This window comes from Parus major, chromosome 1 (genome assembly GCF_001522545.3).
Source record: "Parus major isolate Abel chromosome 1, Parus_major1.1, whole genome shotgun sequence".
Taxonomy (NCBI): domain Eukaryota; kingdom Metazoa; phylum Chordata; class Aves; order Passeriformes; family Paridae; genus Parus; species Parus major.
This window is the reverse complement of record NC_031768.1, coordinates 64852524-64876235: the sequence shown is the minus strand read 5'-3', so window position 1 is coordinate 64876235 and position 23712 is coordinate 64852524. Positions and strand designations below refer to the sequence as shown.

At 42.3% G+C, this 23712-nt stretch overlaps 1 protein-coding gene across 3 annotated transcripts; it reads left to right on the top strand.

The window, feature by feature from the left end:
• The first annotated feature begins 8634 nt into the window (after positions 1-8634).
• SERTM1 (serine rich and transmembrane domain containing 1) lies at positions 8635-22275 on the top strand. Of its 3 annotated transcripts, none has more exons than XM_015648262.3 (4): positions 8635-9156; positions 15457-15558; positions 16238-16325; positions 19601-22275. In XM_015648262.3, the coding sequence occupies exon 4, from the start codon at positions 19785-19787 to the stop codon at positions 20106-20108; it is 324 nt and encodes a 107-aa protein (XP_015503748.1). In that variant the 5' UTR covers positions 8635-9156; positions 15457-15558; positions 16238-16325; positions 19601-19784; the 3' UTR covers positions 20109-22275. The 3 variants fall into 3 exon arrangements, with proteins under 3 accessions (XP_015503748.1, XP_015503739.1, XP_015503730.1); XM_015648253.3 differs by lacking the exon at positions 16238-16325 and adding an exon at positions 10524-10674; XM_015648244.3 differs by lacking the exon at positions 16238-16325.
• Positions 22276-23712: the final 1437 nt, after the last annotated feature.

Below are 23712 nucleotides of genomic sequence, written 5' to 3'. Positions count from 1 at the left end.
TGTGATATTATTTGCTGAGGACTTTGCACCCATTACACTACACTTTGTCCAAAACTTAAAAGATTGACTAAATAGCACTCTTTGGTGTTTTCGTGCTTCCAAATGTCAAGTACTTCATAGTTCATGAGACCATAACCAGGGATGGGTTTACCTTTTTCTGACAATCAGGACTACAGACCAAGAAACCCAGCAATTTTCTAAAATGCATGCATCTATCTATGTGTAAATTATGAGAAAGCAACAACAGGTCATATCTGAAAAAACTAGTGGAATTTTTCATTTCATTACATGAAAAATCAGATTTTAAGCAGTGATGGATTTGTTGTAATGGCAGAGGGTGAAAAACTGGCACCAGCTGATCTCTTTCAATTAATTTTGAAAGACAACTTGGAACAGAAATTATAAATAAGCCAAGTCAAAAATTCATTTTCCATAGCTCTTCTGCTAACAATCAGAAATAGCTGCCAAACAGAATACTTTCATGGATTTCAATATTAGAAACCTGGCTCAAGATAGCTGTCTTCCATACTGAGCAATGGGAATAAATCAATCAGTTTGTGGCACACTTCTCCTTATAGGGCCTTTTTCTGCCACTCATGTGAATCCCTGCTGCCCATGGAAGTGCGTGTGTGTAAAATTGTACGAGAAGTGAATCATCCCCAGCATGCAGCTATTAGCCCAGCAGCCTGAAACTGCTAAACCATCTTTCTCAGTCATCCCTTGAGCCTTCACAACAGTCATGCGTTTAGCCTTGCCCCACTTGATTGGGTAATAACAAATCATTAGGAAATAAAATCTTTTTATGGCCTCTTTCATTGCAAGAGCTTTCACATAGCCTACCACAGAAGAGAGGACATTGGGAAATGCCATGAAGAAGGCGCTCATCAGACACACCAAGTCAGGTCCTCTTCTTCACATGCTGCCTGTCTCTCCCACCGCAGAGTGGCTCTCCATACACCTGGAGTGGTTTTTGAAAAGAAAAGTAAGGTTTTTCAAGCTAGCAAAAACTGAAAATCAGGAAAAGGAAAAAAAATAATATTAGAATTAATCAGACTCACAAAATATAGGACATTGTATTAATGTCAGACACAACCTGCATATGTCTAAGAGTTGCACTACCCTCTCTGTGCTGGCTAGTCTTGTTTGTAGTCAGCACGAGCCTTGGCTGGAGACCACAATGAAAAAATCTAACATGACCTTGTTGGTCTGCCTTTCACAAACAAACCCATCCCTCCAAATGTCTGGGTCAGGCATCTTCCCTTACTGCTCTGGTTTACACTTTAGCAGAGCTTTGAGCTTCCAAGCCTCTAAGGTGCAGCACAGGAAGACCTTGTCTGTTAAGCTTCCTGTGATCTAAAACACAGTCAAAAAGGAAAAGCAAGAAAGAATTGCATTTTGATAGGTACACATGAGGCTGAGAAATCGTAACAACTGCAGTCTTGAGTTTTCTGTTTAAAACTTGAGAGACTATAAAAGAGAAAACCTAAGGAGGCAGGAATAAAAGAATTGTGTAAGTGGCCTGAAGCACAACAGCATAACACAGGATATATTAAATGCTTGCTTTAGGGTAAGAGCTTAGAAAACTGCAAAACTCCACTTTCAATAAGGAGATAAGCACATCCAGAGAAGATTTACTTGCCTCTCTGTCTATCAGTGTTATGTTTTAGCATCCTTGCCTGCAGTCAAGAGATTCCACAGGCAAAGGATCTGATGTCAATGCGAAAAGAGGACTCTCCTTATGTATTTCTAAGCTCAAGAACATGTTTAGTACTCTCCAGAATCAGATCCAGCTTATCAAAACACTCTCAATTCAAAGGCCTATGGAAATTGCATTTGCCATTAACATGGCTGAGTTTTGAGACTAAAAAGAGCTGAAGTCCCTTTTGTGTATCTTTGGCATTTCTGTCCACAGATAACCTGTGATTATTTGCCTTTGATATTATAAGACTCTAAACCAGCAGGGAATCCACTTCTTTTTTCACTAGAGCTTCAAATGTGAATAGATCACAGAAAGAGGAAGGAACAGCTGCTATTTCTTCACTCTTGGTTGGTGACAGAACTTGCATTTTATTATAGGGTTGGGATGAAAAGCTGATCTCAAAGTATATGCTCCTGGATTGGTATGTGCAGATGGACTCAGGAGCCGATATGTTATCAAAATTATTCTATCTCAGTGCTGATGGTACAGCATTTTATGCTACCAATCTGAATAATTATCTAAGGATACCACACAGTTCATAGATTTTCTCTGACTTTGATGAAAAAGAGAGACTACAGAAAAAGGCAATGTTACCTCAGGGACAAAAAGAAGCAGCAGACATTGACCTTCGAAATGTCAAAATTATCCAAAAAACTCCCATTTCTCAGAATTATAATGAACTTCTTTTTCTTACACTGCTTTTTCTTTTTTTTTTAATCTCAGCTCAGAATTTCTTACTGTATCAAAAAATAAAAAAAAGATGCCTTCTAAAGAGAGAGAGGATTCATTTGGGAATATTTCATCTGACATAAATATATGGGCTGCAGTAGCTGTGCTTCATCCCCTGGGTAAAAAGCAGCCCCACATGAGATCCATCTTGTGCTTTGGGTTTGTTTTCCCTTCTTGCTGTGGGCTCTGCAGCTGGCTCTGTAGGCTTCAAACAGGAGGCCCTTGAAGAAATTTGTTTCTACTGTTGCTGCTTCTGCTATTTTGTGGAGATGAGATTGTTCTTTCAGTGGAATCATTTATCTTTGTGATGGAGGTCCTGATTTTCAATTATACTTGGGCCACTTTGGTGCACTCCAGCAGTGTAATGGGTCTTAGAATCATCTCAGATCACATTTGTACCCCCTTTAAAGCACTTCTGCTCTGACAGAATGGTATTAGATTATTGTTGAGTACATGGGCATCAGATCTGTAATGGTTTGATTAACTGACAGCTATGTAACTGTATTTTGAAAATTACTTGAACATTAAGATGTCACAGGTAAGGATACCAGGGTAGTTGTGCCTTGGATATACCCAGTATTCGTAAGTGGATCATCTGATACAGCTGCAACAGCAGCCAAGAGTGTGCCTGTGAGCAGACTAAATACAAAGTTATGCCTCAAATAGCGCATCAGTCAGTGGTTGTACTGACTGATGCAGTGATGTGCTTTTGGAAGAGATTGTGGGTTGCACTGAAGGCAAAGGTACAGAGCAACAGTAGAATTTGGAAATCCTGGCTTGGCACTTAAAGCTTTTCTGGCTCCACAGTGAGATCTATGTGAACAGAAAACCCTTTCTAGATGGCTGTCACTGCTCCCCCCACCAACTTAAGTAATAAAATAAAGTGTATATTTATATTTTTATTTAAAAAATAAAAAAAAGGGTGGGAGTTGGCTGGTTGGATTTTCCTTAAAATACATAACTGTATGTGTATATTTGGACATGAGTGCCCAAGATTCCAATACAGATAGTGGAGAACTGAGGCTCAATGGCTCAGTGCCATTTGAGATGCCCTTAGGCATCCTGCCTGCATTCTAGTTACCAAGTAAGAAATCTGAATGCTTCCTACAGGCCCTGTTGATATCTACCAGCACTCCACAATGTCTCAGATACCCCATGACATCTGAAATGTCATGGATGGTATCTGTGGGCAAGATGCCCTGGTTTAACAGGTTTAATCTGATGTTAACAATGCTTAAGTAAACCAGAATCAATTTCATTGAAATAGGGTAATTAGACCTTATGAACTTAGGGCAAGAAACATCTTGGTCCTTCTCACAGAGAGACAGACCATCAGAAAAACCACACATGCACAAACAACACCTTATAACTGCTCTGCCTAGCAAAACTTTAAGTGGAGCTTGTGTCTTTGTGACACATATATAATAAGAAGTAATTAGCCACAAGACACAGAACTCCAAGAAGACAAACTTTTGCAGTTGCAATAGTCACAGAACTATTTATTCATCATAAGTTTCATCATAAAGGCAATGAATTTCATTGCCTTTAAAAATCTAGTGCAACTTTCTCATCTGGCTCAATACAGGATTTGCTGTTGGCTGTTAATGAACCCTGATTCCCAGAAGAAGCAGCAGTCCCTGGACATGAGAAGACACCACAATTTGACCCTGGGCATTACCCATGTACTTAATGTACCTCACTGCAGATATGCCTTAAACAAAGAGCCAACTTATAAAAATTAAAAAGCTTCTCTGCTGACTACTGACAGAGCTGATCCATGCCAAGGTTTTATATCACAGATAAGCAGTGTATGAGGCACTTGTCCTCCTATTAGAATGTCAATCTATTAATATGATGCAAGTGACATTTAGGGAAATGAATAGCCCATTATTCCATAGGGGTATCACTAAAGATAGCCTCTCCTGAGGTTGCTCAATGGCAAAGTTTGTAAGTGGATTAGTAGGAAGCATGGAGAGAATGAATGAACTTCAGCGACTGCTCCTTATAATGACTTCAGGTAATTAAAAAGACCAGAGCTATCTGGAGAATTCTACATCTAATAGTGGTCTAACAGTATTTTAAAAACATCTAACAACGGAGTTAATTGAGCTTTAGAATTCATTTAGCTGGTCCTTGCATTAACAAGTAGCTTTTATGTGATGGAGGAATTAGAAGTTAAATATTGTCTCAATAAGACTTCAAAGATGTTTCCTATTTTCTGTGTTGGCCATTATTAAATAGTAAAGTTTATGCAAATTATAGTGCCAAAGCCTTTTCAGTATGGGAAAATGTTACCCTGAAAACTCATCAACTTTCAGCCACCACGTCCACAATAAAGTACAAGACAAAATGGGTGCTGAATGGTTACAAGCTGAGTGTCAATCCAGGCACTAAAAGGACATAGTCACGTTCAGGATGGCATTACCATTCACTGCCTTCTTCTGGGAGCTTGGTGAAGAATGAGGGGAGGCACAGTATTCACTGGTTGTCCAAATAGCAGAAGGTTTTATTTTTAACCTGGTCTCAGTAGAACTGCATTCTCTATGTGTAAATGTTTAAAGTGGAGAGGTCAGCTGAACAGATGAGGATCTGATTTTCTTGGGTGGGATTTAGTTCATTTAACTGCTATATTCCTATATCTTGGGAGTGTAATGAAGCAGACCTTTCTGAGGAAGTTCCTAAGTTCCTTAGATAGTCAAAATAAGAAAGAGAAATGTCTTTAAGGACACCTGAGAAGGTCATGTACACCTAACTCCTGAACTCAAACTTGTAAGAACTCTCTCTGGAAGTTTTTACAGTCGCTGTTTGCTTACTCCACCATGTAATGACTCTGAGCAGGTACAGGAAATCATACCAAAAACCATCAAATCAGTAATAATAACAACAATAGCATATAATTTTCCATATTTTTTTTTATTCTAAGAAAAGCTACTAAAAGCTATCCACTACAGCCATGCTGTCTCATAGACAGCTTAGTAAGCAGCAGAAAGGACACTGAACTCTGGAGGCCCAATCACACTAAGTATCAGTCAAGCTACATCTTCATGATGTGCTCTTTCCAGAACCTTAGACCAATCCAAGTCCCTCAACCTGTTGCTCTGACTCCAAGGAAAAGTCAGTATTTATCTGACTGCAACTGCATATAAAAAAAATAATAATAAAAAAAAAGTGGCCCCATTTGTTACTTTTTTTAAAAATTATTATTCTCACCATCTTAAGATTCCATGCATTTTTTTTTCTGCCTTACTATCATTTTTCTTTCAAAACTTGTCTGAAAGTATCTGTCTTCCCACTTCTTTATTTAATACTCCTGGTATGCTTTACCACTGCAAAACATTTTGAAACGCATTTTGCATGAAAGACACTGTCCTGAGGAAGGGCCAACTCACACTGTGCTGTTTGCATAGAGAGCATGAAGGAGGAAGAGCAATAAAAGAGCAACTTAATTACTTTGGAGCTGCGGTGCTTCCTGCTGCCACAGCCTCTGCATGAGGTCCTGACGCAGCCACCAGTGCTGGTGAGAGGGGCCTGATCTTGCTGACAGCTCTGGTGCAGCTTTACCCAAGGTCACTGAGCAGATCACAGCAAGTTTACAAGTCACAAAGAGTGGCAGGACATCAGTGATTAACCCTGAATGTAGCGCAGGCTAAAAAACTTACAGAAGCAGCAGTGACCTCCAAAATGCACAAAAGCCTTTCTGCCCTGTTCCTCTTTCTGCCCTGCTCTGTCTCTTCTGCTGAACAAATCATAACCTCTTCTAGCAGCGCTGTTCACCTCCCCTTGAGAGGTGCTTTACCCAGGAAAAGAATGAAAAACCAGAGCACGGCTGCAAAAAATAATTCTCACTTCTTGCCTAAGTACATGTATCTCTTGTACCTGAACAAGCTAGGATGATATGACCTAGCCTACACTGCACATGTTGAGATTGTGAGACACAGTGGATAGATCTGGATCTGACTTCTTAGTTTCTTCCAGAGCCAAGGATTACCAGTGACTATGTCTGATGCTGTGGGGTAAGCACATTCATCAGTAGGAAGCACTTAGAAATTTTCTCATTCTTCAGTAGATTAAGCTTTGAGCAAAAATCCACAAAAGTAATACAAGTCCAAGCAATCATAGTTTGTTTCCTTTAGAAAGCACTGGGTTTTTTCTGGCCAGTCCTAGCAACAACATACCTGGCTTAGCAGCCACTTCAGCTCTGTTGCATTTGCCTTTCCTTCTGTTCTTCTCCCTGCTTGACCTTAGGAAAATTCTTGCTGTCTGTCCCAGGTTGCAATTCCACTGCTGGAATAATTGAGCTATAACTGAAACCTTTCCACTGACTTCTTTTTTTCAAGATTCAAACATTTTTCTTTACCGCTTTTGGCTCTTTTATTTCCTTAGAATTTTGTACCTGGGAACTTATCTATATGCAAAACCAATGTTGAGAACTTCAATGCACCATCTGTCTCTGTTTATATCCAGTGACATCCCAGACACAGGGCTTGTACCAGAAAGTCTCTGCCTCTAGTCTGAGTATACAAATAAGAAAGGTTATAGCAAATTCTGTGTATTTTTATCAAAATGGTTCCAGCAGGATTTTTCACCTCTAATCTAACCATTGACATTACTGTAGTAAGTGTCTACAACATTTCTTTCCCCACAGTTCCAACAGGCTTCGTGTGCTGTTTCCACAGAAGTTAATGTAATCAGCAAGTTCACTGTCAATTGTGCCCCTTTCTGCAGTAACTACAAGTTGAAGTCAGCCAGTGGTCTGCTTCCAGGTTAGGAATATCATCGTACTAGCTGATACTCTATTCTTATTTTGTTCATATGTCATGCATGTGACTTTCCACTCTGAAAAGCCAAACATAAAAAACCCCAAAAAAAACCCCCAAAAAACGCCCAAAACCCACAAAAACATTGATTTTGTTTTTCACAGGTGAAATATGGAGCATTTTTGCCACTTGAAAGCCAAACCCACCTCTTGCATGCCTCTGCACTCACTGGTTATTATCAAGGAGAAATATGGCTCATCCTTGGGAATGATTATTCCTTTAAGCTTTGTCTTTTTCCTTCTTATTCATATGTCTTGTTCCTCCAGGACTGACTGTTTCATGACATTCCAAGTTACTCTTCTACTGAAACTGTGTAGACTGTATCAAACAGAGCACGTCTCACAGAAGTGCCTCTGCAGCACTTTATGGACTGCACAGCTCCCCAAGAGTGATTTAAAATGAAGAACAACCTTTTCCAGCATCCTTTCAGAACTGCACATGGACATTAGCCAGACACAAGACGGAGCTGCAGAGGGTGCATTAAACTCCCCATCTGCTCTTCACAGTGCTCATCGCTGGTGTCTAACCCACAGTAAAGTCATTTGGCCAAAAAAAGCCATAGTGGATGAGACAAGTGTACCAGAAGCCAGATGAACCTTTCCTTCCTCAGTGTCCATGAGAGGAAATGTGTCTAACCCAGCCAACATATTCTCAGTATTTCATTCCAGAGCATGTGATATCTGTAGGTAAGTCATTCTCCAAATGTACTAGGGAAAACAGGTCTTCTTCTCATTTACGCTACCTTATTATCTCAGTTGATCTTAGCACAATTATTAATTCACTTCAGTGCACATGATGTCAGAGTATCCCTGAAGGTCTCAGCAGACGGACGAAAACTTGGCAGAGTTTTCGAAAGTCATCTGCAAGTTTCCACTCTCTAGGAAACCTCTTTTCTAACCCACTCCTTCGCTAGGTCCCCGTTATGGTGCCCGACCTGACCCCTCTGCAGACTCTCTGGAGGAGCCCGCATTTCTCACCGGCAGCTCTGCCCGGTGGGATACGAACTTAATATGGGATTGTTTTTTTTAAGGGACCAGCCCCGACTCGTTTCAGGGGTGTATGCTGCGCGACAGCCGTGGGACGGTAAGAGCCAGGTGTCTGTGGGGGTTTGTACGATGCCCGTGACTTCCATCCCCTCCCGCCGGTGATGGGGGGACTGGCCCCGCTTGCAGATGAGGGCAGCGCCTCTCCCGGGCTCTCACCGAGGGTGCGTTCGGCCCGCCCCAGGCCCCGGCCCAGCACAGAGCGGCCCGTCCGGGGCGCTGGGGCCGCCCCGCCCGCCGCGGCCCCGCAGCCCTGCCCGGGAGCGGCGGGGACGGGCGAGGGGCGGGCCGGGGGCGGCGCTGCCTCCGCGGCCGTGCGGGACGGCGGCGGGGCCGGGGCTGGAGCCGCGCCGGGGAGCGGGGACCAAGAGCGGAGCTGCCCCAGCGGGGCGGCTGCGGGGAGGGAGGTGCCGGGCTGCCGGTTGTGCCTGAACCGGAGCATCCCGAGCCGGAGCGTCCCGAGCCGCAGCATCCCGAGCCTGAGCATCCCGGCGGCGTCGGTCGTCTGCTTTTCGAGGGAGGTCAAGGCTGCGGGTGTGGGGTGTTTTCTTCCTCCCCTGCCCCTCGGCCGGTGCGCGTTGTTGGTGCTCTCGGTGCGAGGCGGCCGAGCCGCCCGGTGGCCGAGCGCTGCTGCTCGCTGTTCCCGGCGCCGGGGCCGCTCGCTCCCGCTGTCCGGCGCCGAGCCGAGCCGCGCCAGCTGAGGCGGGTCCCGCCGCGTCCCCGGAGGCTTTGGGAAGCTGCTGAGCGGCCTGGAACAGCTCCCGCCGTGCCTCGTCCGTGGTGCTGCTCCGAGGGAGCATCCTCAGCGGTTTGCCCGTCCTGTGCTGTAATACCAAGGGCATTTGATTTTCACAAGCGTTTAAGCGAGGTATGTGTTTTGTGGCCTGTGCTTGATCTTTCACAAACGTCTTTTGGAAAGAACCTGTATTGAGCCTAACTCACTTTGCGGGTTGGCAGAGTGCTTGAATTGAACGAACGCTTCTTGGGTTCGGAGAAATTGCTTTCGGCGGAAGCAAAAAGGGGAAAGCTCTGGGAGAGCGTGGGGACAGCGCGGGGCTGCACAGCTTCTGGAAGGAGGGATGTGGAGAGAAGGGAGGCACGGGCTGGTGTCTTTTGCTGAAAGATGCTGCAGCCCAGGGCTGTGATAGCGCAGACCATTGGGTCATCACTGTGCAAGCAAATTCTTGGCTCAGCGGGCATGAGCACAGACCCGTGTGCTCTTTCACATTGTTTGCAGAAAGATGACGGGGAGAGGATTGCTCCCTCTGCAAATAAATTGTAACGTGCCTATCCAATGTAGTGTGAGAAGAGCTGAGCTCAGACAGCACAGCATGGAAAAAAAACAGAGGATGGGTGCACAGAAATGGGCCATTTGAAAGCGCTTAAAAGCTGCAGGCTGTTTCAACATCACCTTGGTAGATGTAATAAAGTTTGAAACAGAAATCAAGTGAAGCAAATTCTTCCTACCCTTGCAGATAGAGGGAAATTGTGAAAATTGTGGTAAAGGGCTGAGAATTTGCCATGCCAATTAACGTTTATATAAGCAAAGACAATTAGGAATGCATACTAACTATTATTAAATTAATTCTTAACAGAATTAATTCTTAGCAGAATGGGAGAAAGATGAATAGGAGAAATGTGTAAAATCTGGACCATATAACATGCATAGAGTGCTGGCAGTTTTATTATGATAAGGGATCCAGCTGGAGTGTCATGTCCGTTTCCTTGTAATTTTACTTTTTACAGTAATTTTGAACCCACTCTTTAACTTTCCTGTGCCTGAGCAGACCAAAACAAAAGGCAACCTGAAACCACCAGCTGCCTTCTCTCTGTTATTACGGCTAGAAGGGCTCACTCCCCTTAGGGATGGTTTCTGGTTGTCATGTTTCCCCAGCTTTCCTGTGCTCTGGCACACAGGCCGACCTGCCTGCAGGCTGCTACTTGCTATATCCAGTATGTGTGCTTTGCTGTCAACAGGATACATCCTGCAGGACCTGGAACTGCTGGGGAAGGGGTGTTGGGCTACTCAGCATCCAGGTCTAATCTAGTACTATCACCATGTATGTATGTGAATATATTTGGCTTAGGAAGTTACTGCCATGGGCATTTTTTCAACCTTTTCAGCTGTAAAAGGCTGAACTGGGATAACTCACCTCAGCCAAGTGTCTTTGTTCATGATTGGGTCTTACTGGTACAGTGCAAATTTTAAGTTGTATTCTGTAAATTCCCCATCAGAGGCAGGAAGCAACGGATGCAAGATTCCTCCTTGCACCCCATCTACACAGAAGCAGAAGAGGAATTATCTCAATGACAGAGTACATTCAGAAGATGCTGAAAAATCTGATGTTTCTGATAGGTCTGAGACTTGGAATCTAAATACTAAAAAGTCAGTATGTTTTCACCTCTACCTCCTGCACTCTTTTGCAAGCAGTCCTCCCCCTGTGTCTTCATGACTGCGGTTGCCTCCTTTTCCTGGCTTGCACAGAGGAAATCCTGTTACGACATAGTCGATCCATGGCGCTGCTGCAAAATCCATCTCTTAGCCTGCCACTTCATCTGCATCTCCCCTCTTTGTCAGTCCTTCTGCTGCTCCCCCTTTCCTCCTGCATCGGACACGTAGTCTGAGGCTTTGCTTTCAAGTGTCCTTGACAGTCACCCTGTACATGATGTACCAAGTCTCCTGTTTTCTCAAGATGTACCCCTGGGTTTTGATCAGACTGTGCTCTCAGCATCTTTCTTCCTCACGCCATCATCTTTGCATTCCTCCAAGCTTCACCTTGTGCTTACTTGTAGCTTCATATAGGCACTTTGTCCATCACTTATTTTATTTCCTTGAAATGTCCCAGCACATTTGCTTTGGTTTGATGCCTTTAGCAGCTGTTTGGTGAGATGCTAAGACAATCCCTTACCTGTGCTGTCACCATCCCTGCCACTGGAATTACTCTTGCTCTGCATTGGAGCACAACAGTGTCCCCTAAAGCTAGGACATCTGAGAGACAGGTGTTGAACAGATCACTCCATCTAGCACCAGCAGAAACTCTCCTTCCATAGCCTACATAATCCCCACTTGCTCTTTTTTGGCATTTCAGGTGCAACCCTGCCCCCTTATGCTTGCACAGCACAGCGTGGCTCACTGCAGCTCCCTTTGCAATTGTGTTGTCTCTTTGCCTAAGTTGTTGCAGGCTGTTTGGCAAACAGGGACAATATGTGAGCATTAGGCACACAGATATAAAATGGTTCCTTTGTCAGGGGAGGGCATGCATGCAGCCCGTGTCAGTAAAATAAGAAATGGTTTGAGGGATAGGGATCTTCTGTTACACCAGTGGGGGGAAACAGAGAATCAAAGGAGAAGGGTGACTTCCTACTTTTCTTGGTAAAGCATGCCGAGGTACCCAAGTCAAGAGGAAGAGTTACAGTGAGCAGAGTTACTGTGATAACACATATGTGCCTAAAACTCCCTTGACATTTAAGTGTACAGGATGTAATTGCTACTGAATCTGCATTTTTTGGGAGAGAAAAAAAAAAAATCTGAAAATGATGCATGAACAGGAATTTCTGTTAAACCAAGTGTAAAAAATTGTGTTCTAGCTTTATATTTTGACAAGGTTCTCAGGAAGGTTAAAATGAAATCTGCTTGACATTTTTGGGTGTGATATGAATTTATAAAATTTGTGATTTATAAAAATGTGTGATTTATACCTGGGGATTTTATAAAATATATTGAAATCAGTATATCAGCTGAATTTTGCAATAGGAAAGTGTTTTCTTATTGTTCAGGATTCTACTTCCTGGGTCACAGCTTCATTAGTTGAGGACCAATAGCCATTGACTAGCAAAGTCGAAGGGCACTTACTGCTCAGCAGAGCTCCTTGCTGTAGTCTGCCCAGGATTCTCCCGAGACAGGAGTGGACGTGCCTGCATGGAGTGTGGGAGATGAGGGCTCTCAGGTACGCTAGTGCGTGCAGCCACGTCATCAGCATCGGGCAGGAGGATGTGCTGCAGCTCTGGGAGACACAATAGAGACCTTAAATCCATTCTGTTCCAGATTTAGCCATGCTTTGTCCTAAAGGGACAAAGATGAAGGGGATATGTATGAGTCCACGTTTTTTCCCCCCTCTACCTGAAGCTGAATCTGAGGGTCTAAGCACTGCAAGTTTTTAGTTTCACACATGAGTGTGATGGAAAATGAAAGCAAGCTCTGATAGCAAGAACTGCTTGCCCTGGAATTTGGTGTTTTATCTAGTAGGTTTTGGTCTGAGTGAACAAGATGCAGGAGCTGAAGCACTGCCCCATGAGAAGTGTGGTGGCTTCAGGAAGGGCGAACACAGTGCAAAATCACTCCACTGCCCTGGCCACTTGGCCTCAGTTGTGGAGTCCAGTGCTGCTCTGCCTGTGTCAAATAAAAAAGCTGGGAGCCCGTGTGAAGAGTCAGGTGTGAAGTAGCACAGCTTAATTAACTTTTGTTTGTTCAGAGATTAATTACATCACCACTCTGCCACACACACATGTTCTGGATGGAATCTCCTGAGAGGCTTATCAGTTGGTGGGATGCTCCACACAGCCTTTGGAAAGAAGGGGTAGCAGGAATGGGATGATTCGACCATGAAAGAAAGCAACAAGGCAGAAGCAGTTGAAATACTTTCATGTACTTGTTCCACTGAGGAAAATGGGTTTTAATGGAATTTTCATTTCTCATTAAGCAGCCATTACACAAAATACAGAAGTTAAGGATTCCTGACACCTGCTGGTTTCTCCTCTTCCCCGGCTAACCTTGCCCTGGACCTCCTTTCCAGCTGGGCACCTGGGTTCTCTCACTTTGACAGTAACACCTTAGTGGCTGTTTTTGACTGTAGATGTCAATTACCAAGATTTAAAGCTGTTATGGGCAACCAAATGGCTTCATGTCTTCTCTGCCTGATCACCCACTGTCATCAAACTTTAGGAGCTCAGATCTCTTTGAGGTTTCTGCCTGGGTTGAATTTGGCTGAGAGTGGCAACAAAAGTTTTTCAGAGCGGCAATAAGGGGGATAAATTTGGGATGGACACCAAGAAATCAAACACAGCCCATCACTGTGGTCAACAAAGAGTGGGCTGTTGAGTTTGGGGTGGGTTTTTTCAGCAACCTATATTTTTTCACAGGAAATTTTCCAAACAAAAAAAAAATAAAAAGGGAAAAAAAGATTTTAACAAACCAGCACAGGAAGGAGACTGATTTCCTTGGTGACTGTGTCCTTTGGGTGAGATTCAGATTGATGGTCTCATTGGAGGCTAGACCAGGAGGGTTCCATTTCTCTGTCTAAGGTCTCAGAGGCACAGCAGTGAGACTCCTTACCCCTCTCCAGGTCCCGAGACACACAGGGGTAGATAGATTCCTACTCCTTGCATATCTTACTGGCACAATGAATGAATACACTGTTTGGGCCCAATCCTTCTGTAGGCTACTGCTGCAGCTGAAACAGTAAAAATAGCTGTGAGGGACATTAGAGTGGTGCAGGAGGATGAAGGGCTATGGGATGCAATTGTCTATGGCAAGGGGTCTCCTGAAGATAAGCTTGTTGATGTTCTGGTCCGAGTATTTCTCTGTTCTTCAAAGATAACTAAAAGCTCTGCCCTCCCTGCTTCACTGTGAGGCTTTTGCCATTTGAATATGAATGCCTGAATGTAGGAAGCCTGGAGGATGTCTTGTGTTTTTCACTTCGTGTTGAATCAGCCCAAGACTTGGTAGGCTCTGGTCCCCTTGCCTTGCTGGAGATTGTGGCACTGTCATATTGAATGAAGGGCTAGACTGGCAAAGTGCTCTGTGTATCTGGGGGGAGATGGACTAACAAAGCAAGAAAAATAGAGCAAAATAATTTGTATTTGCTTTAGTTGAAGATACAGACCTGTTGCAGAGATCTATGCCACTTTCCCCCAGTAAAGAAATAAAGGGGAGGAAAAAGGGTCTCTGCTACAAGCAGACAAAACTGAGGGGCATAGGGTAGAGCTCTTGGCTATGTGAGGCATTTGCTACAGCAAACACATACAGTGGCTGCTGTACCCCCTCTCCATCCTGTACCACACCTCCCTCAGCCTCAGAAGCAGTTCTGGACAAGGTGACAAGGGTGAATGCCCTCACATCCAGAGCATATGCTGGGTCCATCTCTGGGGCAGCTGACTTTGGGGTTCACCTACAGCCTCCTACCTCTCCTTCACAAAGAGTTGTTCAAGAAGCTGTCTGACTCCCTTTGGGTGGAACATTAGTATAGTCAGTGTTATCAAAACATTTGGATTTCAACAATACTGTCTTCTAACAGATGCACTAGATAATTTTCTTTATTGAACTTGGAGAGGCTTCAACCAGAAGTGATTCAGTGACTGAAGGGATGAAAGCAGCACAACAGTGCATCAGCATCCATCCCCAGAGATCTGCTTCTCTAATGCAGTCAAACCAAATGTGCTGAAGGGGCAGAGCTCTAAGGTGTACAGTGATGGTGAAAGTGTCTTTTCTCTCCCAGAGGGGAAAATCTCTCTAAGAGTGGCCCCTCTCCTGCTTTAATCTGTATCATTTGGGACTGTTTCTTCATACACAAGAAATTTAATTTACTTTATTAAAAAACAATTCAGGGGCTATGTTTTCATTTTAGGTATTGAATGCATGTAGCACACAAAATTCTTCTAGCTATTCTTGTGCATATAACATATTCAGCTTGGATATTTCAGGTATGTGAAAATTTAAACTGCAGATAGTCAGAAATAAAGAGAATGAATAAATAATAGTGTGTAATCCAAAAGACCTGATTCCTGGCAGGAGTCCTTAGGGTATAATGTGAAATGAATTGGAGAGCAGATATTGTGCTCTAGTGCTTAAAAAGGTGCCAGGGGACAGATCTCTGTCTTGGTCCTGGAACACAAGGCAGAAGAAGAGAAAGCTATTATCAAAGCCTGTCTGTAAAGCAGAGTCCAGGATCGTGGTTTTGATACTGTACATGCTGTGCTGTAACTGGGCAGCAGAAGGATGTTGTTAGCAGGAATAAAACACAAGCCAGGATTCCATTTGCTTTGGGGGTTTTTGTCTGAAATTTCTGCCAGTAAGAGCAGTCAAAATTCAGTACTTGTCCTTCCTTTATTTTATTATTATTATTATTGTAGTTATTACTAAACTCTTCGACTTTTATTTGCTTTTTTATAGGGGCTTTTCTCAGCATGCAGTTGCTTTAGATTTGGGCGTGATCACCAGCCACATCCTCCGCATTGGACATTCAGCTTCTATTTCCAAACCTTCTTCCTGCTTGTAAGTGTTTTATTCTTTCTCCTTGCTCATTTTTCTTTTACTTTTAAAGACCAGATTTAACTCATGGGTTCTGGGACTGATCCCAGGTCACGATGCCTTTGATTTACATTGATATAAATGACTCTATAATCCACAGATCCATGGGAAATGTAAATTAGAGAATCATTGGAGACCATCTGAATTAATCTAAGTATCCTAATGGCTCAGAGGGTTTCCTTTTTCCAGCCCCACACAAACCCCCAAACAAAATATAACTTGATTTTAATCTGCAACCACACCATCTGGGTACTTGTCATCTTGGATTTTCAAAGACATAAATTTATATAATATTAAATCACAATAAAAAAATTAAATTAGATCATAAATTAAAAGGAAAACTTTGCTTGTGGCAGGAAATAGTTTTTCTTCTCCTGACTCCTTTATCGAGTCAGTTGGCAATTGATCCTATTTCCCAGGCAGAGTGGAAAAGGGATTCTCTGCTCCTGGAAGGTCTATCTGTAATGGGAAAAAGAAGCATGCTACTTACTTGTGGTCTTTTAATTGCCAAAGGCATGGATCTAAGAAGAAGTATTAAGGATCATATTCTTGGTAAACCCCAAGCTAGAAGTCGTTTTTTTTGCCTTTCCTACCTACATTTTCAATGAAATAAAATGTTGCTCATATATTTTTTTCTGCCTAGAGCTACTGTCTTATTTAGTTGCATGATAGTAAACTGCTACAATTTTCCAGTCTAGAGCATTTTGCCTTTCAAAGCTGAAGCATTCCTGGTACGTAAAACTCATTCAGTCCTTTAGCATGAGCATGTAAACATATTTTTATTGGCATTAAGTGTTTTGTGTTACATGTTTGCTGGAAGGGCAATATTGGTAATATAGGAAGGAAATAAGTGTAGAAAACAAAGGTGGTGAGGGGGAAGATGAAAGAATTAAACCAGGAACTCCCTGGTCTTCATACATATATCGATCTAGTGAAAACTTGCTGCCAGCTTTTGGAACCAATCAGTATGATAGCAGAACTTGGGAGGGGGGCAACACATCTTCAGGGATGAGTTGAGTAAGTCTTATCTTAGAACTGGCATCACCGTACTGCCTGGGAAGCTGCACAATCTCCCTCCTGCTCTTCCCGCCCTGTTACAGCATATTGAAGTTTGGCCAGACAAGGGACCTCTCGGTTGTAACTATGCTAAAGGCAAATTAAGATCTCATCTGTTAGGATATGTTTACAATAAGGGCTTTCTAGCATACCTTCTACTTGTAAAGAAACAGTTCATAGGAGATTGTGACAAAAGTGTTAGCTTATGTAATATACAAACACTGCTTTTCCTTGATGTCAATTTGTCTCTCTGCTTAAACAGTTTGAAGACACTGAAACAGCCAAGGTATTTCTCAGCTTGTAGTCACAAAAAATACAGGAAGAACCAAGAAAACAAAGTGCTGGTGGAATAGGAGTGGTTGTCTTCACCTGTGAAAGGTGTTTATACCAAGGACATGAATGAAGAAACAATGCACGGCTGAGAGAATATACCAAAGTAGTGGCTCTGGTTGAAAAGCCAGGATGTACAAACGACACTGTGTATCTAGGAGAGCATTTCCTTTTGTGCCAACACTCATGTTTGAGGACCACAGTAGCAGAACAAAGTTTTGCTCTTTTGTACATCTAGAACCAGCTGAATGTGGAGGCAGAGTCTGTGCCTTCTTAGACTAGCAACTTGTTTTACAGAAATGTGTGAACCTTCTAGGCAGATTGCCCAGCAGAGCAGCAAGGCTGTGTAACAATGGAGGAATAGCTGCAGGAAGACTCATCCATAGTCAGAAAGGCAGAGTATGATCTGGGGCTTTCAGCAGTGAGGCTGGACTGGAGGACTCAGGGAGCCTCCTCAAGCCCTGTCCTGGCATTGCAGAGGTGCCTCTGACAAAGTAATCCAGATCCCACTACACCACGAAATCTGAGTCCCCCAGCAGACAGGTGCCAGTTCTGCTGTCCCAGGAGTTTTCAAGAGTGGTTAATTGGAAAGCTGGCTCCTGTCAGACAGAGTTCTCCATCTGCAGTCATTCAGGAACAATACTTGCAATTCATTCTTTGCCTTAAACTAACTCAGCTTAACAAAAACAGATAAGGGAAAGGCAGGGACCACTACAGAATGTGAAAGCTTTACCTCCATTGTTCATTTCCTGGGTCAGTATACAGCTCTCAGAAAGACAACAGATTTATTGCAGTTTATCAGCTTTGCCATTATACTTGGAAGTCAGTGGCAAAATTCCCAATTATTTTTTGGGACTAGGTTTGGGCTAAATGTTATGATATTGTATTCAGTTTTCAGAAATTAAAAACAAAAATAAAAAATAAAATTACCTCTCAAGAAGTTGAAGCAGACATCTGATTCTCTGGGGGTTATTTCTTCAGGAGGATCAGGATAAGAGAGACAAACAGTTCATGGCACTTACCTTCTTCTCCCAGCAGAAGCAGGAACCTGAGCTGAAGTGATTGCTGTGGTGCTCTGAATAAAACTACTCATGGCTTCATTTGGAATCAGAGTCAACAGTGTCTCTGATCTATACTGCAAAATACTCATTAAAAATAGCCTGGGTGATGTTGTAAGACCTGTAAGAGATCTGATTTAGCAAAACACTCACATCTCTGCTTAACTGAGGTCCTGAATAGTCCTATTTAATACCATAAATTTTCCACTAACTTCAAAAAAATTCCCAAAATTGCCAAAGTTATTCCTCATACCAGGGTCAAGTGCTAGTAGTAAAAGCAGAATGTAGCAGATTTCAAATCTGTGAAAATTTTAAAGGCTTTCAACTTAAAGCCATGTTAAAGAATTCATGTGACTTAATTCCTTAAGTTATTATAGAGCAATTCAATTAATATTGGATCTGATTTTCATTATGACAAGTAATTAAGAATAAACATCTTCTATATCAAAGCCTATCTTTTAAAAAGGATAAATTAGCTATAACACATTTAACTATTTCCAGAACATGAAATGAACGCATATTGTTCCATTAGTTAATTTTATATCACCAAATTAAGGACAGTTCAAAAGGAGTATAATCTCATAAGGTTCTCTCTTTGTTCAGTCTGTTGTGACTTATTTCACAAGGTACAACAAATATGGTTTCCTGTGGGGCTAAATACTATTAGGGTTACAAAATGGTTTTAGTTTAGTATATCTTATGCGTCACTATGAGTTATATACCACAACAGTAGGAATATTTTTATCTGGTATTTGCAGATGCAGTTTTGTACTCCTGCATATCTTGCAGGCTATTGGGATGCTTGGTTAACACCACTAAAAGCTCCACTGTAAAACAACAGACACACTAAATAAACAATAAAACAACATCTGGAATGTAACCTTTGGTCCAAAGCCCTTAGTCCTCTCAAGCTTGCTGGGCTGGCAGGGCTGCCCATTGCTTGGGATTTTGCTTGTAGGTGTCAGAAGCTGCATCACTCCACTGAAAGACAACTGCCATTGAGATCTCCATGGCAAAATTACAATGAGGTACATTTTGACATTTGAAACCATTCAAAACACTTCACAAATACACAGTAAGAAAGCAAGTCTGGCAGATTTTCTAATTCTGGGTACCTCTGTCAAGACACTGTGGAGTAAGTAGCAAATGGATTCATCATCGACATGATGTTGAGTGGCTTTGCTCATCTAGGTTGAGGAGCTGAATTTTTGAGAGTGGGTTTCATTACTTGATTAGATTTTTCATCACAAGATAAAAATTCCAGTGGATTCCAATACCTCTGTCCCATATAAAGTACATTTTTGATTGTGCTGTTCTGCAATTAAACAGGCCATGGTTGGGAAGAGACAATTTTAATCTATTTTTAATCTATTAGGATTCAGTAGGATTTCTCCTAATCCCTGCATTTTGGAAAACTGAGATATAAAGATAATTGCCAGCTAATTCTTTAAGAATTGCATCTTTGAGCTAAAGAATGTAACTCCTAAGACCTAAATTATATCAGGTGCACATTATCTGCTAGTAAATTAACCTTACTTTTTTTTTTTTTCCCCCCCTTGTAGTTCTGAAGAATAAAATCTTAAATTGTCCTGGGCTCAAGCAGTAAAGGATAAATTCATTCACTGGCTGACTTGTCATCTCACCATTGTGATGGAAAAATGCTCCCTTAAAATAAACCCTTTTTATGCCACTAAACCTGCCTTTGAATACAAGATCTGTTGCGATTTTTAAAACACAAACCCAATAATGTCAGAACCCGACCCTTCGTCTGGATTTGTGGGAAACATGGAAAATGGGACTTTCCTGGAGCTGTATCCCACATCCCTTTCAACTTCAGTGGATTCATCTCCCGGCCGTTTATCCAACGTCTATGTCTATGTTTCTATATTCCTTAGTCTCCTAGCTTTTCTCCTTTTGCTACTCATCATTGCACTTCAGAGGCTGAAAAACATAATTTCTTCCAGTTCCTCCTACCCGGAATACAATAGTGACGCTGGAAGCTCCTTCACTAATTTAGAGGTTTGTAGTATTTCTTCCCAGCGCTCTGCTCTCTCAAACCTTTCTTCATGAAAATAAATGAAAGGAAACACACAGGGAATGGAAGAGCTTTGTCTAGCTTCTTGGAGAAGTAGTGCATGTAACATTTGCCTTAGAAGACTACTATCAAGAGGTGTTTTTAAAAGTTTCCTTGTTTTTTTCCCCTTTAACTAATTTTCATTTTGGACAATGGATAATGATACCTGATCATCATTTCTTGCCTGTAATAGTGATGCTGTCTCTTTCTCACACATAGACAGTGTTCATTGAGAGTATTCCTGCCATATTGTAATACAGTTCTAACTGGATGTGTCATTTCTCTGCTCTAATTGTGACCCCTTCCCTGTTCTTGTGTCAGCAATATGCTGACTATTTTTCTTTTCCTTTTTTTAATTATATAAGGACTTCTGGATGAAATCCCTATTGCTAAAGTACAAAAAATTCTGCTTAAATTATAAATATTGGGACAATTTAAAGTTGTTGATTATTTCCTTTCTTACTTTTTAATTTTCACATATTTTTCAGTATTTATTGATGTTTATAAAACACAACTAATTCTTGAAGAATGTTGTTTTTGTTTATTTGTACTCCTGTCTTGTTCTGTATGAAGTCTGTATTTCAGTTTTTGAGTCTCTTTGGTTAACTTAGTAAAGCGACTACAGTAACAATGCTCATGGTTGAAGGTGTGGAGGTATTTTTGCAGTTGCATCCCATTATCTCATTTGTCTAATGACATGTTCCTCCAGGGGGCAGCTTTTGCTGCTGAATCATAAATACCACACAACTCCTTATTGTTCACTGGTACTGCAGCTTATTCTCACTGGATGCCAGGACAATCCAGTGGTTTCTTGTAACAGACCTGCATTCAACAAATACAAGGAGCAAGTGAAGAGCTCCTAAACCGTCCTTTGGGCACATGATGTTTGTACTCAGGTGGGCAGGGCCAGCAGGGACAGAAATTGTTTGTACTGGTGAGGACATCCTGGGCCGGGCTTTGTCCTGTGGTTTCAGAAATGCACAGTGGGTGGAGTGGGATACACAGGGATCTGTACAAGGGCCAGGAGACCTGTGCTCTGACCTGCAGGAAGTGCAAGGTGTACCTGCAGAGGGTAGGAGGGGATGGGCAGGAAAAATGGCAGCAGCTCTGCCATCCTTCCCCACCAGCATAAGGAAAGGCCAGTGAGAGGGGAAGAGAAATGGATTCACAATCTCACTCCTCTTTGCCATGCCGTTTTCTGGGTTATCATTTCCCCTGCTCAAAATGTAAATGTCACTCAATTTCTGCAGTAAAATAATAAGCAGCTTTGTGAACTGGGTCCTGTGGTCGGCTGGGTTTTAAACCAAGCCAAACATTCAAATTAGTGAAATGCCAAGTGTGACCTAATAGAACTGCAACCCCAGACTGGTGCAATGCCTTGTTGTCCTTACTGCACTGTGTGAGCACAGCTCTGTCCTGCCACCCAAGCCCATGCAAATTTTGCTCTCATGGCTGGATCCAAGTCACTGGAGAGACCTAAGAAATGGCATTGTCACTGCCATTTGTGTTACTGACGTAACACAGGCATAACTCTGGGAGATGGGATGATCTCAGCAGCAGCAGCTGCTCTCCCCCACATGGCACCACTGCCCAGCAGGCCAAGGGGTTAGGGAACACTTCCCAAACACATTTACACCTCTTGCCAAGCTGTCCATGCACTCATAAACAAGACAGACTCTGCCATTAACTACACAGGCTTTAAAATACAAATTTGGAAAATTGGAAAGTCTGGTGTAAATATCATCATTAGAAATGCAGCTGCTGTTGCCAAATAATACAGATGATGCTGGAGTTGGTATTCTCAATTTTTAAAAGTAGACATGTGGTATGGTAAGTGGGAATGACTTATGGTGGTCATTAGTTCCTTACAGAGGCCAAAGGACTTGCTGACTAATAATGAATGTAAGCCTGCAGATTCTGTGAGCCAAATTCATTTGATGAACATATTTACAGCTTGGAATATTTTATTCATCCAGACAAAAGTTTTTGCATGTCACTTTTCACTGTATTTGACAATTGGCCTTGAAAAAAGAGGGAGCTGTTTAAAAGGGATCAAGAAAAATCATTTCCCTTCTGAAAGCTCTTTGAAATCCTAAACCTGTAACAGAATGTATTCAATGTATGTTGACTGGTAGAAATAAATGAGCTGTAAATCAAGACAGAGCAACTGTTTGACTATCTTCCCTCACTGACAAAGTTGTAAATTTGTTGCTTCCTTTGCTGCAAATGGAGGAATTTAATCAAAAGCAGAGATGAGATCACAGGTTGAGATGAGTGTTTGTTCTCAGCAATGTGTTTATACTTGCAGATATAGAGACATTTAATATTAAAATACAAACAGTTGAAACCCCATCGACTGTGTTCCGTCACCTGTTCTCAAACTTCATCAGAACAGAAAGTATTTTTCTGACTGCAGAAAACAGCAAAGATAACTGAAAACACACATTTGATTTTGCTTTGTAGTTTACTAGATGCCATTAATTTTTTTCTACTCTGCAGTGACATAAGGGACGGTATAGTCATCACGATTTCAGCTGAGTTGCATCTGTTCTCTTCAGGACAGATTTGAATAGAAACAAGTAGGTTCCAACAAAATAGCATCAGGAGAAGCCACAGGCGAAAAGCACAATGGCATTTTTGAGGGTTGCTAAGTACCAGTTCTTCAAGGGAAAAAAAATAAAAGAGGAAGAAAAGAAGTCCACCTGAGAATGTGAGCCTGAGTTAACCTGAGAACACTGGAACAGGCTTCCTAGAGAGGTAGTGGATACCCCAAGCCTGTTGGTGTTTAAAAGGCACTTGAACAATGCCATTACCAACATGCTTTAGCTTTTAGTCAGCCCCTGAATGGTTAGACAGTTGGACTAGATGATCACTGCAAGTACCTTCCAGCTGCAAATATTCTACTATTCTATTCCAGCTAGAGTTGCAGGGATATTTTTGCAGTGTCCAGTTCTGGGCTCTCCAGTAGAAGAGAGAGAGAGAGGGAGATGTGGAGATACCACACCAAGCCCAGCTCAGGGCTGCTAAGATGATTAAGGGATTGGAGCATCTCTCACATGAGACAGTTTAGCTGGAACTGTTTACCCTATAGAAGGCTCTGAAGCATATCATCAATGTATATAAATATCTTCTAGGAAGGAAGAAGAGGAGGGAGACAGGGCTTTCCCAGTGGTGCTCACAACAAGACAAGAAGCTGAAACACATGAAATTCCACAAGAAAATGTATTATTGAGAGGGTAGTCAAACACTGGCATAGGTTGTCCAGAGAGGCTGTGGTGCTTCCATGTGTTGACCTGCCTGTATCTGACCCTGCTTTGGGCAAAAACATCAGACAATCCTCAGGCAGCCCCCTTCATGTCAGTGCAAAAACTCAAGAGGCTTTGGCTCGCTGCCTCCTTCTGATGTGTTTTCTCATCCCTGGAGCTGAGTAAGCAATACCTTTACCAGGAGGTAATTAGTTCACTAATTTGTTGCTGAAGAGCTGCTCGGCTCCCCCTCCTCCCTGCAGCCTCATACTTTTCCAGCTTTTCCACTGCCTTTTTGTGGAATGGGTTCACATTTCACAGTCAGCTTTTTTCCTGAGCCATTTTTGGTTGTTAC